Source organism: Canis lupus, chromosome 11, assembly GCF_003254725.2.
Source record: "Canis lupus dingo isolate Sandy chromosome 11, ASM325472v2, whole genome shotgun sequence".
Classification (NCBI taxonomy): domain Eukaryota; kingdom Metazoa; phylum Chordata; class Mammalia; order Carnivora; family Canidae; genus Canis; species Canis lupus.
The window spans coordinates 22,711,829-22,729,273 of record NC_064253.1 but is presented as its reverse complement, the minus strand read 5'-3'; the positions used below and the strand labels follow the sequence as shown (position 1 = coordinate 22,729,273).

The following is a 17,445-nucleotide window of genomic DNA, read 5'->3' as shown; positions in this document are numbered from 1 at the left end:
GTAGACCTTGCCTTGAGTTGGTGGTCCAGAGCCTTCCTTTAGAAGACGTGGCCATCTGGAATACCTCTCACCCCTGCTTTCTTGGTTTGCTCCCACTGGAACATCCCTCAAGAGTGATGTACTTTTTGATAAAAACTGGAGGGAAGAGAAAAGGGGAAGTGGGGAAGTGTCTAAACACAAACTACCATTGTTTCCACTATCTTTAGTCTATGATATATGTGAATACAGAACATCCCCACATGAGCCAAAATACCCATTTCTCATACCGTCCTTATACTTAACAGAAATGCATGAAAGACTGAGAAAGCCCTGTATCCCTATTCCCGGGGTGGGAGAGGGGGAGTGACATCCCAGTAATGAGAAGTGGGACACGAGTGGTAGTTCAAGGATATGTGGCATGAGACCATCACTCAGGGTAGATCAGTTTCAGGAAAAGTATATTAAAAGTTGGGGATTGGAAATTAAAACTCTCTGGACAACATACCTTGCAGGACTCTTGGGAACCCCAGGGTATACATACTTGAATCTGGTTGGTACCGGGAAGAGGCCAATGAGCACGCTGATAACCATCCCACCAGGAGGGTGGGGAGTCCCCAGGGGCAGCAGGGCTTGCCAACAGCCACCATAGGGATCCTTCTTTCTCCAAGCCTGGTTTTCTTGAAGAACAGCTGGGTACCGTCTAACTCCTGGGCTGGGGGAAGGTTAGAGGGTTATGGAGTTTCATCTGATTTTTGGCTCTTTGAGAACTTGTGATCAGGAAGTTTGCTTTTCCTCCTCAAACTTGAATAGTGAACAGACATCTAGAAAGCAAAGACCCTAATTAAGAGATATTTAGTTGGTCTAAATTTATGAAAATGTTGTAGATTGTCACTCTGCAGTAAAATTTTGCCTTCAGGTATATTTTTAATACACAAAAATTTTATTTTGTAAAAATATTATATATTTTTTATGTATTACAAAGTGATAAAAATACAACTAATGCTCTTCATCGAACTCCCGGACTTCACAGAGCTTGCGGCTCCCACTTTGAAAAAGGCCAAAAACTGGTTGTGCTTTAGTTTCCTATTTCCTCCAGGACCATGGGCAGGGCCTAGGAGCCACCTCCCTGTTAGAAAAGCCCAGATCCCTTTGGTCTCTGCTTGTGTAGCCTCATGATGACTCTTATCTTTGTGCAAGAAGAAGCAGGGGGAAGTCAGCAAGGCAGCCAGCGCGGATAGCACCACTGAGGGAACACCGGCCGACGGCTTCACAGTCCTCTCCACCAAGAGCCTCTTCCTTGGCCAGAAGGTAGGCAGACGTGCGGCCTCAGTCTGCTCGCGGCCCTGGGACAGACGGGTGGAGGCCACCTCTGCTGCAGGAAGGCCTGGGGATTCCCGGAGACTACTCCTGGCCTCTTAGGTGTGGGTGGAGGAGTGGGTGGCCTCAGGGAGGGCCGCGGCAGGAATGCTGGGGGAGACTGCCTGGGCAGGTGGGAAGAGGAGATAGTGGTGAAAAGAGAGAAGGCTATTCCTGTGGTGGTGTGGGGTGGGTTGGGCGGGGCGGGGGTGGGCATTCAGGACAGCCTGGGCTTAGTCTGAAGTAGCTGCTAATGTGGGATAAACTGGCTATTACATAGCCCTGGCCAGAGAAAAAGCCCAAAGTCAAAGCTGGGTTTGGCAAAGGAAAGGTCTAGCAGACAGCCCACTCACTCCGGTGGGCACTGCAGGCAGAGCCTCTGATCTGGGGGCAGGATTATTTTAGACTTCCTTAGGTAACGGGTACACTGAGCCACCTCTCGACTCCTCAAACCAATCTTTTGTTTGTTTTAACCGTGGGCACTGTATTTTCAGCCATCCCAGTGATGCAGCTTTGCCAGGACGCCATGGTTTTGTAAAAGATGATTCACTTTTGCTGAAAATAAAAATGATGCAAAGGCTTTTAAGACCTGAGAGTGAGAGTTAATTGATATTTCTCTATTAACACCAAAAAAGGAGGGGAGGGGCTGGAGAGAGAGGGAATTCCGCTTCTTTTATTTTTTAAATCCTACATGAAAGAAAATTAAAGGCATGAATTTGACCTTCCATGTAAATTGCGCTGTGGCCAACAACTTGGTTCTGAAGCTGCATCATTTTTACAACCTCACTGTCAATTTTCTTTCGCATCTCAAGTGACACAGCCCTCCTGCTCCTGCCTTGCAAGTGCTCTTCCTCCTCCCCCACCCCCCTTCCTGTCCTGGTTGCACTCAGGCTCTCATGATGCAATTCCTGTGGTGGACCCTGTGTTCCAGCAAATAACCATTGCAGCTGACATTTTATAACCATTATCTGTATTTTTGTATGCATTTTTCAAAGGAAAAAAATAAGCAGCACTTGTCATCTTAAGGTCTGGGGCTTTGAAAGTTTTCGTTTAAGGTATTTTTGATTTACTTAAAAAATTTCAACTCAGCAGTGGAGGCCACCACCTGGGTCTACTTTCACACCCTTTAACATGTCCTTTGGGGAATATATTGGACGCTAATGTGAACCGTCATCCCAGTTGCCGTGGTTTGAACTCAAGTGTGAACACTCTCTGCGGTTTAGGAGCAGCTCCCGTGTGCTTTAGAACCTTGGTGCAGACCATTAGCTGGGCTTGCAAGCCTGTGAAGCAGGTAGAACAGTTCTGTCCCTCCCCCTCCCGCTGTCCCCACGGTCCCTCACTCTTTGCTCCATCCTACCTTTGAGTACCCTGACGCTGGCCTCTCCCTTCCCTGTGTTCTTCTTGCTACCTCCTGCCGTCTACCCCAAAGCCAGCCTCCCATCAGAACTCCTTACCTCTTCTTCCTGGACAAAGTCATGTATTTGCACAGTAGTGGCACTCACACACACAAATGTCCACGTATGGATGGATGCCCTTTTTGATCTTGGGATTGGGGTCTTGAGCCCTAGAAAGGAGGTGGCTCAGGCTGCAGACAGCCTGCTAGTTCCGCTGCCACCAAGCAGCGCTGTCCTCTCCACCATTCAGGGCACACCTTGGTCTTCAGCCTCAGGGCTGGGTGCCACAGGCATAAGAGTCCTAGAAGGTACAAAGCAAATACGGACTGTTCAGGGCTGGGGAGACCAAAACACTGTAGAGAAGTATCGATACTTCATAGTAACCTACAGGGGTGTCATTTAATGTCATTTAAGAAACAGGAAAAGGGAAGGAGTAGACTTGACAGAGAAACTTATGTGCTGTTGGATGTCCTGACTTTGGAAGGGAGATTCTGAAAGGATTGATTGAGCCCAACCCAGTGTAAAACAGTCAGCTGTCAGAGAGGGAGTTGAGTGCAGAACCAGGTGGACTGCCCACCTTCTTTCGCACCTTCACTACCGCGAGGCTGTGCCTCCAGGTTAATGACCTGAGATTCCCACATCCAGGATGAGGGACCCCCCAATTCAGTACTGCACGTGCCCTTGAGCAGTGTGAGCTATGTCTCCCCAGATGTGGTGGCGGGATAAGGCAGCATTTCAAGCCAGCCTGGACCTCAGTGTCAGAAAGTGTGTTAGCAACCTTTTCTGGAACCCTGGGCCCCTGAGGTGTGACATGGAGCAAGTGTTTGTCATCAGGAGCATCATTTGCAGACAGTACTTCCTGGCCCTTTATTGGTTATGGCCATGAAAGTCATAGCATGTAATGCAAAAGGAGCAAGAATCCTAAAACTGATGTGAATTTTCACACAAAGCACATTTTAAAATGGCATTATCACAGATGACAGTTTAGGCTCAGAGTTCTGGAAATGTCCTAAAGGGAGTACTTGAGAATGAAGAGTGTGTAGTACCCTGTACTCTCTGCATATTTTTTTTCCCATCTGTACAGTGAAACCTATGCTTGAATCTTGCAAGCTAGTGATGGTAGAGAAAGGTGACACTGTGCCCTGCACAGCCCTACCAGGCCCAGTTGCTAAGCTACTCACAGGAGAAGCCGGCCCAGGGCTTAGGAGTCTGGGATCTCATTACTGTGGCTGCTGGCGTGTTTCACATACTCAAGTCTCAGGAGTCGTCATCCTTGTTACTCCACTGTTACCCAGCGTTCACACACATTGTTGAGTTATTTTCCAAAAGAAGACAGCGCTGTGAACATGCCTTCATCAAATGTTTTTGCTTGGTGGTTCAACAGAGATTCGCAGCTTCCTTTCAGAGATTGAAAAACCTGACAGTTTTATTTCCCCCCCAAATTCTTCCAATGTGAACTCTACAAATCTGGGTCAGTGGCAGTAAATGATTTAAGGCTTTGTAGGGACAGGATTTATTTGAGGCAGTAGAGGAGGCTGCATGACGAGGCTATGAGTGAGTCCCAGGCTATCCGCATTGTAGCCACAGTTCTGTAGGCTGCTGAAGGCAGGGGCAGGGTATGTGGGTTTTCTGCCTTGCATACACACACCCAATTCCAAAGGGCTAGAAAACTGCAAGGAGAGAGGGAGTGAGTAAGGCAGTAGTAAAGAGGGAAGGGTCGATGTCTCTTTCTACCCTCCAGTTGACGATTGGTATCTGAGACACCATGAACAGTGCTGCCTCAGCTCCCGGGCCTCTGGCAATGCCCACATCTGTCCTTGTCTTTGTGTGACAGGCTCTAGGCTGAAACCCACCAGATGCCACCACCAGACCTGAGGCCTTGGTGAGAACTGAAGCTGGGGATATGTGCAGGGTGGGTGCCAGAGCTCAGATAAAGGAGCCCCTTCATCCCAGAGGCAGGGCAGGAGGGGGCTACAGAGCAAATGTGGTTCTCCATCAGAGGCTACAAACAGTTTTGTTTTGTTTTAAGATTTATTCTTTATTTATTTATTTATTTATTTATTTATTTATTATTTATTTATCTATTTATTTATGAATGATACACATAGAAAGAGAGAGGCAGAGACACAGGAGGAGGGAGAAGCGGGCTCCATGCCAGGAGCCTGACGTGGGACTTGATCCCGGGACTCCAGGATTGCGCCCTGGGCCAAAGGCAGGCGCTAAACCACTGAGCCACCCAGGGATCCCCTACAAACAGTTTTATGGAAAACCTCACCCTTTCCATCTACTTTGGTTGAAGTGGACTTAAGACAGGAAGAGAGTTGCATTTTCTAGGGTAGCACAAGGAAATAGGACTGGTCCATCTTCTCCCTTCCTTGTCCATTATTAGGGCATGAAAGATACCAAAATTACAGGCTAGATCCAGCATGTCACTTGGATACCATTCATCAGTTAGTTTCATTTCCTAAAATTGAATTTTTAACAGTATGTAAGATAATAAGAGATTCCTGTAGCCAAGTAGGTCATGTCAAGGCACAGCCCACATGTCTGTCTAGTAGTTCCAAGCCACGGCTCCTTTCCTACCATTGGCCGGCTGCCTCCCGACCTGCTGTAAGTGGTGGGGGCCAGCCTTCCTTCCAGCACAACCAGGTTGGCTCTGAGCTTTCTCAGGTCCAAGCGAGGCCAAGGGCCCTATTCCTGAGCTCTGGCATTTCTATTAGCCCTACTTTAAGAGAAGGGAGATGTTCATCTCACCGCAGAGTTGTCAGGACGTTTGAGATTCACTTCCAACTCTGCCTGTAGCAACCCGAGCACTGTCTTAGGCGTTGGGTGGCACTCAGTGTCAAGAGACAACCCACTATACCTTCCAGGAGCTTCTGCTAATGAGTTCACTCACGCGGAGAGAACAAGGACTAGTGCAGACATAATAACCACTAGAGGGAAGATGCGGGTATAGTAGAGAGATGGGCTCCAGTAGAGCCAGTAAGGTTAATCAGGGCCCAGAAGTGGGAGACGCTTGCAGGACCCTTGCTTGGCTAAATCCCCTTCTCCCGCCTGCAGCCAGGTAGGACCCCTTCTGCTCTGTAACTGGCAGCACCCCTGGTCAAGACTACAGTGGCTAACCATTGGTAGAGACTTTTAGTTCCCCGTACTGTGGTTTAATACGTCTTTCTCCATCGTTCCCAGTGAGAAGACATAGAAGTGGTCACCTTGATCAGATTCTGAAATCATTAATGACCCTCCCGCCTCCCAGAGAATTAGACTAAATACGAGAATATTCACAGTTGCCCAGAAATCTTACTTGCCCCCACCCCCCAGACCCCTGCTCTGCCATGTGCTGCAAATGGGCCGCGGGGCCCTTGGGGAGAGGAAGGGCTGGGATTTCTAGGACTGGCCATCTTCCCTCATCCCACTAGGCCTGTTTGCATGTGTCCACCGGACAGCAGGCAGGATCCTGGTCAGACACCTGCACACATGGCCTGTTTGTACCTCGGGCTCACGGGTTCTCTTCTCCTATCCAGGGGAGCTACGCCCTTTGTCCTTGATCATTTCACTGTTGGCTTCTGTCCACTCACCTGCCTGCCCCAGCTGAGCTGGTGCCCTTTTCTCTTTCCGAAGTGCCTGCAGCAGTTGTCCTCTGCCCTCCCCACACATTCTCTCCCAGATATGCACACACGGACTCCCACCACCCCAGACACATGCTTTATAGTCCAGAGGTGGTTTTTAAAAAATACTTCCAGGTATTTAACAGTGGCAAAACTGTTCCACGGCTCAGGCCCTCACTCTAGTGAGCACACAGTCAGAAAAGCAAGGCTCAGACATGGGGTGAGGGAGACGTTAGCTGGGAGTTCTCTTTGCTGGTGGTAGTGGCTCCCTATGGTGCAACATTCTGTGCTTCCAAGAGTGGGGCATCTCTTGTCAGGAAGGTGAGGAGTCCAGAGCAAACTCAGAGTTCTCCAAGGAATTTGTTCTATTGGCAACCACTCTCTAGCTTCAGTACAGCCCTGAAGCTCCCCACCTGCCCCACTGCCCACCCCCACCCACCCGGTTTCTCCAGAGAGCCCATTCCCCAGGCAGAGGCAGTCTCCTGGGGTCTTCTCTGCTAGCTGAATCAAAGCCCAGGGAAATAGCTGATTTTCCATTGTGCTCGCAAATAGGAATTCAGAAGCATCTATACCATTGGAAAAAAATAGTGTGAATTTGAGAGATTTGAACATGGATATTTTTAAATAGGAAAGTCAGAGATACCTTAAAAGTATACTGACTCATACCACACTAAGTGAAGTGTTGCTTTCTCTTTTTTTTCTCCTTTCCCATCCTCCCTCAACAATCTCCTACTACTTCATAGGGTAGGGTTTTGAGGTGTGGGTTTTTTTTTTTTTGGTTGGGGGAGGGGAGAGGCAGGGAGTATTAGCTTAATCTGAATTTTTATAAACAGCACTTGCTTATAGATGCAAAGATGGGATACTTACGTGATACCATAATCAAACTCTTCACCTTGTCCTGAATCCTGACCTTCACTTGCCTTCCTGAGTACCCCCCCCCCGCCCCACCCACACCCACACCTCTTCTCCCTGACCACAGCCCTGAGCACCCTAGCCCTGATGCTGGTCCCTTCTCTGCCTCTGTCCGGCCACAGAGCCTGCACTGCTAAGAGCTCCACTGTGTGAGGTCACCTCCAGGGGGCTTCCTAGGGATGTTTGGTGGCTCCCAGCAGTGCTGGGAACCATTCCCCAGGGAGTCCCCATGGAGAAAACTTGTTCCTCTTCCACCTTACTACCTGGAAAGGGAGCGCACTGCCCTGTGCCAGGGGCCTAGCCCAGTCTTTCCCCAGCCATGTGACCAGGCTGATTTCCACAAGTGCTTTCTCACAAGGGATGAGTTTGGGTTGAAGCAGGTCCTTTTTTTTTTTTTTTTTTTTTTTTTGAGAATCTGTGTGTTTCTGGGAATGAGATATGTGGGTTTATGTTTTTGGTGCTTATAGAGTGTCAGGTCAACAAAACATTTAGCCCCAGAAACTCAGTGCCTTGGCCAGGTTGCCACAAGCCTCCCTGCCAAGGGTCTACACACGGCCCCCTCACCAGAGTGCGAGTGCAGACAAAGGCTCCGGCCCTGCTGGGCCCTGTGGCTGCAGGCGGCTCTTCCAGCCTGGCTCATAGTTGGTCCCGGGCGCCAGCTCCTCTGGAGACTGCTGAGGCATTGCTCTTTGCTGCAGCCGTTAGGAATCCATGTCACTGAATACTAGGCATCTAAGAGCACACTTTGCTTCCTAAGAACAGGAAGGGAAAGGGTAGGGCCTGGGATAGTAGTCCTGGGTCAGCTAATTCCTCTTGCCCCTTTGACAGCTGAATCTAGAATTCAGGGCTCCTTTCAGCCGGAAGGTTGCTACAACAACAAGATAACTGTGGGGAGGGAGGACATCCAGTGGCTCTTCAAAAAGAGCCAGTTGGTTTCATGCTCATGAAACTGGGGGGAATCCTCAACCCAGCAGGCCTCAGTAGAGTGAAACACTCAAAGATACACCCTGTCTCGTAGAGAGCTGCTGTTTCTCTTCCTGGCTTTCACCAGAACTTGAGCATTCCCTGACTAATAGGCATGTAAAATTAGATGTTACTAAGCAACAGACCATCTCGCTCTTTACCACCTCTGAGCAGGGCAGGGAGCCAGCCAGCCAGTAGTCAGGGTGATAGGGAGAGCTTTAAAGACCCACAGCCACTTGGAGAAAGGCAGAGCTACTGGGACTTTCCCAAACCATCGAGGACTTGTGTACCATCCTGGGGCTCAAAGAAAGGGTCACACATATTGTCCCCACTCCGGCAGTGAGTCCTTGGATGCTGGGGCCTGACAGCTGCTATACTTGGTTGTCTTCAAAGGGAAGTGGATCCACCAGTCCACATGGCTTATGCCTCCTTTTTGCCCTGCCCCAGGTATCCCCCAGCAAGTCCTGGACCCTCAGCCTAGCTTCCTTCCAGCATCCTGAGCAGCACTCAAGTCTTGTTTGAAATGGATTTGTTTTAGCCAATGACGCCCCCTTCCCCTATGCGCCCAGTGCACCTGGAGTGTCCACTGCCCTTCATCTGTATCCCAAGGCTCACTTCTCTGTGACTTCCCGGCTGTCCTGTTATTTCCCACCTCATGCTTTTCTTTTCAGCTGAACCTTATTCACAGTGAAATCAGTAATTTAGCCGGCTTTGAGGTGGAGGCCATAATCAATCCTACCAATGCTGACATTGACCTTAAAGATGACCTAGGTAATTGGGGATGGGGTTTGGCACCGCCAGCTGTCAGATGAAAAGTTATGGAACCCAGAATTTAGGCTCTTCATCTTCTCAAATATCAGGTGGACAAGGCAAATTCCCAAATCCAAGATGATCACATGAGGGTAAATCCTGAATGTTTACTTGCTCCAAGCCATTTCAAATGGAAATGATCTGATGACGTCTTACTAAGTGCAATTGGCTACTTTCCCCTTGATTGTCAATACATCGCCATCTAAATTCTCTTCCATAATGATCATACTGACTGCTGGTTACTTGGGAGGGATTTTTTTAAAAATGTGTTTGGTTTTTTTTTAGAACTGAAAAATCTCAGGTTGCTACAAAATGATAGTTTCTCCATTTAAGCCTTAATCAAAAATGACAAAGCGTGAGCGCACTTGAAAAGGAAGACAATTAAACTGCATCAGCATATCGTTGTCTTTAATCCACCAGCAAATTGGTTTCCCCCAAATTGACCATCTACTGTCATTTCCTCAGTTTTCCCTACAAACTGAAAACAGTATATGACTGCATGCCAACTTCATGAATTGTTTGATTAGAGGATGATGATAAACAGGACAGCCTCTCTTTCTGAGTGAGTTCCTATGGGGGAAAACTCTGCCCCAGAGCCATGGTGTCTCCACGGCTCAGGGCAAGCTCGGGGTGTACTCATCAGGTGTCCCGTTCTGTGGCTTGATCTTGGTACAGATGAACTAGCAGCTCAGGGAAGGCTCCTGTCCTCTTAGTTGTGAGCCTCGCTGGGGGCAGCAGACTAACAGATGCCCACGGATGGAGCCTCCTGCCCGATGCTGCCCTATGTATGTTTTTTTAAAGCCTTTTGATCCCCTTTTGCTACCTTTGTCAGGTGGCAGATCTTTTACCAGCAGAGATGCTCCTTCTAGAGTCCAGGCCCGACCCATACAGACTGGGTATGATAGTGGGCTGGAAACATGGGAACCAGGTCTCAAGAATGCAATTGTGTGAACTCATTTTTCAACCATATACTTTCTTTATACAGATGTTTTTTTAAAAAAAGAAAAAAAAAGCCACAAGCTAGAAAAAGCAGGGATCCTATCCAAAGTATATTTGTACATAAAATACATGAAAATAAGATTGACGAGAATAAATGGTAGACCTGGAAAAACTGTGACACGCTGAGGGGGAATATAAAGGCAATTCTCTATGCACACATACTGTTTTCTTCGTTTTTAAGAGATGTCCCTTGAAGGCAGACAAAACGGTGAATGTCCTGAGAATAAAAGTCCAGCTCTGAAAGTTGCTGCCGACAAAATGGAGAAACTTGTTGTTGTGGTTGGCCTGATGGTCCACATTTTTTTTAAAACTGATGCCATGTTTTAGTAGTCTTCTCAGTGGGGTGCCAGTTTTATAGGTTTTTGCGAAGTGAAATGGGGCATTCGTTGTTTTGTTATTTCTTTTAATCTTTGGAAATGATCTCATGTGTGTGTTTCTCTTTTTTTGGACATGTCATTCGAATGTTTGATTTAAACATGTCACATTTGATATTCCTCCTCCTCCTCCTCCTCCTCCTCCTCCTCCTCACCCCCATCCACATGTGCGCACACTTCGTGGACTGATTGCCCCTTGGGCTCATATGTTGGAATCGACCAGGTAGGCCAGCCCTGCCATTGGGGCATTAGTAAATGTGCCTGTGCGTGGGTCTCGGTCCAACACAGTTGATATACATTTGTTTACCTGTTATAGTTGCAAGTTGTACAGGCTGACATTGCCTCGATCGACAGTGATGCTGTCGTTCACCCGACAAACACTGACTTCTACACCGGTGGTGAAGTAGGTAATGCCTAGCCGGGTGCTGCCGAGAGTGTGTGTGTGCATGGTCAGTCGGCCGCCGCAGACAGCTTGATCCTTTGACAGCTATGCAGGGCTGCATTCATTTCACACTTCCAGCTGTCCTGACCTCCCCACGGTCTCCCATCCCTGGGCTGTGACCACGAGAAACTACAGCTAGCTGTCAGCCAGGGTGCATCATGCAGCTCCCAGATGGGCACACTTCTGGTTTGGAAACTGGTTCAGCAACATCATTTCAGCATTTGCTTCACGAGGCACAGCTTTGTTGGAGACTGGGTTCACCCATGATTTCCGCTGCACGGGGGATGCAGCCAGATGGGCTGAGTGGCTTCCCAGACCACTTTGGTGCTGTCTGCATGGGTCTCTGCCCTGCCCCCACCCCCACCCCCACCCACACTTTGGTGTCAGAGGCATGCTTGCTTCAAGATGGTCTTAAAGCCTCTGGGAACACACGGGTTCTCAGACCTTAACTGCATGAATCACCTCATGCTGATGTGGGGCCCCCAGACTTCTCGAGACACACTCTCCTAGACCCAGAAAGCCCCTTCCTGTTCCCTGCAGCTGACATGCATCCTCATTTGGCTTGTGGCACTCACCAGCTGAGGGTGCAGCGAGGGAGAGATAGGGCCAGGCTGGGGGCTGAGCAGTGCAGCTGCAGACTTGCTGCAGAGTGTCAGAGAGTGCCCTGCTTTACAAAGATGTTGTGGTGCTTACATGAGGAGGGGGCATCCTGATGTTTTGGCGAAAAGGCACAAGGTTGGAGCTAGTTGGAAGGAGCTTAAATCCCAGCCTTGCCGTTACTGGTTATGGGGGCTGGGCAAGTTACTTAACTCCTCAGGGCCTCAGTTTTCCTACCTATGAAAGAGTGATCACAATGAGCATGATGTTCAAGTAGACAAAGCACCTTGTCTTGTGCCTGCCCCATGGTCAGTCCTTCCTGTCTGGCATCTATGATTTGTCTGGCATCTACGGTAGATGAGCTGGTCCCAAGAACAGCACGCTGGCTGTAGATTTGAATGCCACTTTCTCAAGTGGTGCCCTTTCTTAGGGGCAAAAATGAAGTCATCCTGAAGGCTGAGGCTACCAGGATTTTCCTGAGCGTCCCAGACACTGGAAGTACAAAAAGTTTAGCAATCTCCGAGGCTGTCCAGTCCTGTTTAGTGTCACTAGCAAAGTCTGCTGTTCGCAGTCTGCCCTAGCCACTGCTATTTGGGCTGATTGCTCTCCTGGGCATTTTGGATCTCAGACGGGGATGAGAAAGACAAACTGGACGGGAAGTCCGGATTCGCTAAGTCTCCCAGGCCAAAATGAGAACGGGCTGTAGGCAATTAAAATAAACTCCACTTTCACAAGATTTTGGAGGAGTTTAAGAGCTCCTAAGTCAGGCAGCTTAAGAGAAAGATACTCCCTTTCTTAACCAAATGAAAGCTTGATGGGAGGGAAGTACTTATTTGGAGGAAAATAAACAGAACAGCTAAGGGCTTATCTTCCTGCCAGGAGTGACTAAGGCCTGGGGTCATCCTGCCATCCAGGATTTGGGGTGAAATGGAAACTAGCAAATTTCCAGTGCAAAAGTATCTCCCCCATGCCCAAGGAGAAGAGAAAGCCCACCTTTCTTTGCTGGGGAAGGCATGTGTTCAGCAGGATTAGCAACACCAGGAGGTAGAGCTGGAGGCTTTGAGATGGGAGCAGGAGCCAGTTTTGGGGTAACAGGCAAAGAACCTGCCCTTCCCAGGAGTCTCCCTGGAATCGTGACAGTGCTAATACTTGCCCCTGAGATGGGCCTGCCCTCCCCGCACTGAGATGTACCGGGCAGGCACAAGTAGCCTCGGTGACATGTCAGTAATCTGGCTCTGAGAGTTTGCCTGAGGTCACGTCGCCGTTGCTCACAGACACTGTCACAGATGGACAAGAAGCTCAGCAGGGTCCAGATGGCTTGAGTGGCCTAGGAGGACCCTAAATGACTGTGTCAGAACCCAGGTCTTCCAAAGCCCACCTCCGTGCTTTTTCTCCATGAACCAGTCCAGACTAGTACTGAACCCACATATCTTTTATGATACCAAAACAATGACAAACCAGACTCAGACGTGGTCTCAATTGGTTCCAGCTCCCACTCTGGTGTGTGAGAGGGGAAAAGAGGAAGCTAGGACATGACCACTCCATCTCCCCCATTGGGTGTGAATTCCTGAGCCCCGAGACTGCTGGAAGAAGGAATGCCAGTGCAGGAATGCTTAGCCCCATGATTAACTCTTACCCATCACAGTTCTTTCTAACAGTGAAATAGACCACAGGCTTAGCCTGACGTTTGTCCAAGCCTAAATTCTCGCTCAGGCTGTTTTGAACACTGATACTTATGCCTGCTTTCTAAGCATGAAATAATGTTCTTGTTCTCATGGGAGTAACACATGTTTATGCTTGGGGGCAAAGAAGCCAATTGCTTTATGATTAACCCTGAAGTGAAGCCTAAAATGCCAGAGTCTTACCTTATGAGTGTTGACAATACGGTTGAAATGGGCCTGTTTCTTGTTACAAAGTACACGTGTGTCTACATGAACATGTGCATACATATGTGTGTGTAGGGGTCCAGTCCTGATGGGGGTGATTGCCTGCAACCTAGGATTCAGTTTTTAAGTTTGGGAAATGCATTGAGTGTATTTTAACGTGCAAATTTTCACTTCTAATTAAAGCAAGATTTAATTATAAGTAAGAATTTTAAAGTAAACACTCTTCCTAAGATAAAACACCTTTAATTATAAATCAGCCCATTTTCTTAATACTGTAGACTTGAGAGAGGAGTTGGTAGTACCAGTACAATACTGATTTTCTTTTATCTTCTAAATTTCTTAGTGCCCCCTCCCCTGCACCCCAAGCGTATGTACAATAGAGAACTCAGCCCTAAGATAGCTCTGAGTAGAGCAGCTATGCTTCCCTGCCTCAGGCCTGAGAACAGGTCAGGAGGCAAGGCGTGGTGGGCGGTAGTGTTTGGGACCCTGCAGGTTCAGACTTAAGATCCATTTTTCTCAGTTGCATGCTATTTTGAGTGAGCCTGTAATTGGGGCTCACTCCTCCGGGTTGTATCCTCCAAGTGTGCACTCCCTGCAAGATGGAGGTGCCCATGAGGCCCGACCCTGCTCCCTGATGCCCACTCCAGCCACCTCCCTGATGCTGGTCTTTGTCAGAAATGTACTACAGCTGTCCCAGCGGTTAGAAGTCTCTGGAGTGGAGGTCTTTTCTCTCCTGACTCCTCTGCCATGTAAAGCACCTGTGGCTGCTTTCTGAGACAGGTAAAGGCATGAAGGTGGTCTCGGCTAATGAGGGATGCTGGACCCCACCCCTAGCATCCCACGCTAATCTCTCCCCAAAAGCCCGGCCTTCACTTAGAGCTCTGCAGGGGTGACAGCCTGCTGGTGAGGTTTGTTCACGCACCCCAGACTCCCTGCAGCGGGCTGGCACACAGGTCAGGGCCTGCCGTTACCAAGGTGCTGATTTGTGACTGTGCCCCCACCATGCGCTCCTCTTCCTCCTCCTCGATACTTCCTGGGGTTAGTGCACACCTCCTCAGACCTCGTCCCAGAAGGGTGACTCCAAAGAGAATTTGGGCTGGCGCACTCTGATGTGCCCTGACATATACTACCAGGTGCTAAGTGCAATGTAGAATATTCCAAGATAAATGGTGGATCTTAAGGGGAGTATTTTATCCTCTTGTGAGGAAAAGTACTTTAAAATGTGCAAAACTGATGAATCAGAGCTTAAGGAAGACTGAGACCCCACATTCTGGCCAAACCTAAGAGGATGATGTTTTCACTCGGTTTGAGCGCTGCTTGCTGTGCCACATGAGGCACTGAACCAGCAGATGTCAGAGGGCTTGGTAAGGTCGTGTGGGCCCTCGGCTTTCATAGCAGGAACGGAATACTGAGTGAGATTGTTAATTCCAAAAACGGTGCTGCCTACCTCACTGGATTTAATCTTGAAGATCTGGCCCTGAACAGTTCGATTACCTTCCTTTCACATGTACAAGGTCGCCTTTAAGCTCTGCTTCTGAGGTTGCCTTCCTTTACCTAAAGTGATTCTCAGTCATTAGTGTGATGAAGGAAATACTGTCTGAAGCCATTTTTTTTGTTTTTGTTTTTTTTTATTTTTTTGTATTCACATATGATGGCAAAGCTGCAAAATAGGAATGAAGCACACTAATAGTGCTGGTCCAGAGGTGGCCAAATGTGAATGCTTTCTTCTGGGCCTGCTGTCAGGGGGAGACCTGGCTTCCTGATGGGAGCATGGTATGCTTCCCCCAAAGCCTCCTTATTTGGGGGTTCTCCCCAGAGACAGAGAAGAACATTTAGGGGAAGCATGAGCTCAGAAGCCAACACCGTCTGGTTTCTCGGGGCAACAAATAACATGCAGAAAGGCATGCTTGCAATGAATAGGCATGTCCCATGTCCCTCACATCTCTGGCATACCCAGGATTACCCCAAGCCACCCCCAAAAGTGAGACAGAAGAGACGGCTCAGTGGTAATTGGCCACTGGTGGGTCCTTTGTAAATGCCACTTTTTACAATTTAACCAAAGCTTGGTTCCTGTTTTGCAGCCGTATGGAAATTTAGTTGGTCAGATCATTTGAAGTATGTAATCACCTGACATGCTAAGTGTCTGTGTGTGCCCTGAGACACAAGAAGGGCAATCTGACCTCACCCTGTCCTTGTCTAGGAAACACGCTGGAGAAGAAAGGTGGCAAGGAGTTTGTGGAGGCTGTTCTGGAACTCCGAAAAAAGAACGGGCCCTTGGAAGTAGCTGGAGGTGAGCTGGGGAAGCACCCTGCTTTTCTGGGTGTGGTTTGTGCAGCATGAGGAGAACCAGGTTCTGAGACCTCTTGGGATTCAGAGGTGCAGGTCATGCAAACCTGTCTCCCTAGCTGGAGCCCCAGGGACTCCTGTCAGCTTTACAACTTGGACTTGCCACATGCAAGTTGTCGGCGGGGAGCCTAAGTGTTGTGAAAACCGCCTTTCCAATTTTTTTCTTTATTGCTCAAAATAGCTTTTAAATGTTTGATGTCTAGACCTCTAATTTTAAGGAATTACAGCAGCCCACTTTGGCAAAGCTAAGAGCCGAGAATTGTAGATAGTGATACTGAGCCATCTGTGGAAGTGCTGGGGAGAAATGCAAATTAATCATTTTCATTTAGCCATCTGTGTTTTCCATGGGAAAAATAAAAATAGACATTTTTCATTTGCCCATCACACCTTTCCTGATACCAGGGGTAAGAAAACGACTTGGAACCTGGTATAGGGAGAAGGATTGCAAAGAGCTGGAGGTAGATCCTTCTTTCTGCTGCTGGCCTGGATTTTGAAATCTGAGGTGGTCAGTAGGATGTGCAGGACAGATGGCCTCCTCCAGGGCCTGGATGTCCAAATAGTGGGGTGAGGCCCGGTTAATTCCACCAGCTGTGTGAGGACAAGCCAACCTTGTCCTTGCTTGGGGCCCCAGCTTCTCTTCATGCTTGATGGTCCCCACTGCCCATTCTTTTTTCTTTTTTTAATATTTTATTTATTCATGAGAGAGGCAGAGACATAGGCAGAGGGAGAAGTGGGCTCCACACAAGGAACCTGATGTGGGACTCAATCCCAGGATCCCAGGATCATGCCCTGAGCCGAAGGCAAACGCTCAACCACTGAGCCACCTGGGTGCCCCCCCCCCCAATGCCCATTCTCTCTTGTAGATCCTATTTTTAAAATGAATATTAACTACAGGTGTCAACAGTTACTATGTGACTGCTACACAATCCCTCTCAGAGGGCACATCAGTGACCCTCTTTCCCCAGTCATCCTGGGCTAGGCACAGAGCCTGGGGTGGAGAGTAGGGTAGCATTCCCTCTGCTGATCTGTGCCTTTGATCTCTGCCCTGCCCAACCCCGTAGCCAAGCTTGGCTACAAAGGGGTATCAGGACAAGTTATGTTTCCAAGCCCTTCTAGGCATTTCCACCAAAGTCCCATATGGAACAAGGTAGGACCCTTGTGTCATTAACTACCCAGCCAGGGGCTCCTGGCCTTTCCTCAGTTCCTTCCTGGCACCTCTCTGTGCCAGCCCAGAGGTCCTTCCTTTGGGGTGACCCCCAGATGGAGATGTGACAAGAGGCACCCTGGTGCTGCCATGTTCCAAACTCAGCTGGTGACACTGAGCAATGGCTGAGGCAGACTCATGACAGCATGGCTCAAGACCTGTGCACCTGTTTTCATAATTTATTTCATTCTTGATATTAAGATCTGTTTCACAAGATTGTTTTAAAATATTTTTAAACATGCAAAGGTAGTAACATAGCCCTGCTGCACTGTGCGCAGGTGTATGATCCCTGTTGGGGTGGTTCTTTCCCACGCATCGTTGAGCAGTGACTTCTCCTGAGGACAGACCAGTGTGTAAACCCTGCAATCTCCCATTGCCTGTGGGTCAGCCCTTCTGCCCAATCAGTATCTGCTATGGTCAAAACATACTTTGAAGCCCTCCCCCTGAGGGCCGTTCTTCACCAAAAAGGCTCAGGAAACAAACCACAGTGGTGGTATGGAGACCTTAGTGCGGTCATTATAGAAATAGAGCACGCAGCCCTCCCCAGACCCAGTGACCCGGAACCGCCAGCTTTGCGG

At 48.7% G+C, this 17,445-nt stretch overlaps 1 protein-coding gene across 9 annotated transcripts in view; it reads left to right on the top strand.

Annotated features, from left to right (window-relative positions):
• LOC112650295 (core histone macro-H2A.1) overlaps positions 1 to 17,445 on the top strand; it is a 78,503-nt gene that overhangs the window by 51,270 nt on the left and 9,788 nt on the right. For 3 of the 9 annotated variants that reach the window (XM_049091799.1, XM_049091800.1, XM_025433077.3), the window contains exons 5-7: positions 1,177 to 1,287; positions 10,709 to 10,799; positions 15,518 to 15,607. In XM_049091799.1, the coding sequence (XP_048947756.1) occupies positions 1,177 to 1,287; positions 10,709 to 10,799; positions 15,518 to 15,607 (292 nt within the window). Of the gene's footprint in view, positions 1 to 1,176; positions 1,288 to 8,880; positions 8,981 to 10,708; positions 10,800 to 15,517; positions 15,608 to 17,445 lie in introns of all 9 variants that reach the window. The other 6 variants (XM_025433073.3, XM_025433072.3, XM_025433071.3 and 3 more) reach the window with 3 other exon arrangements.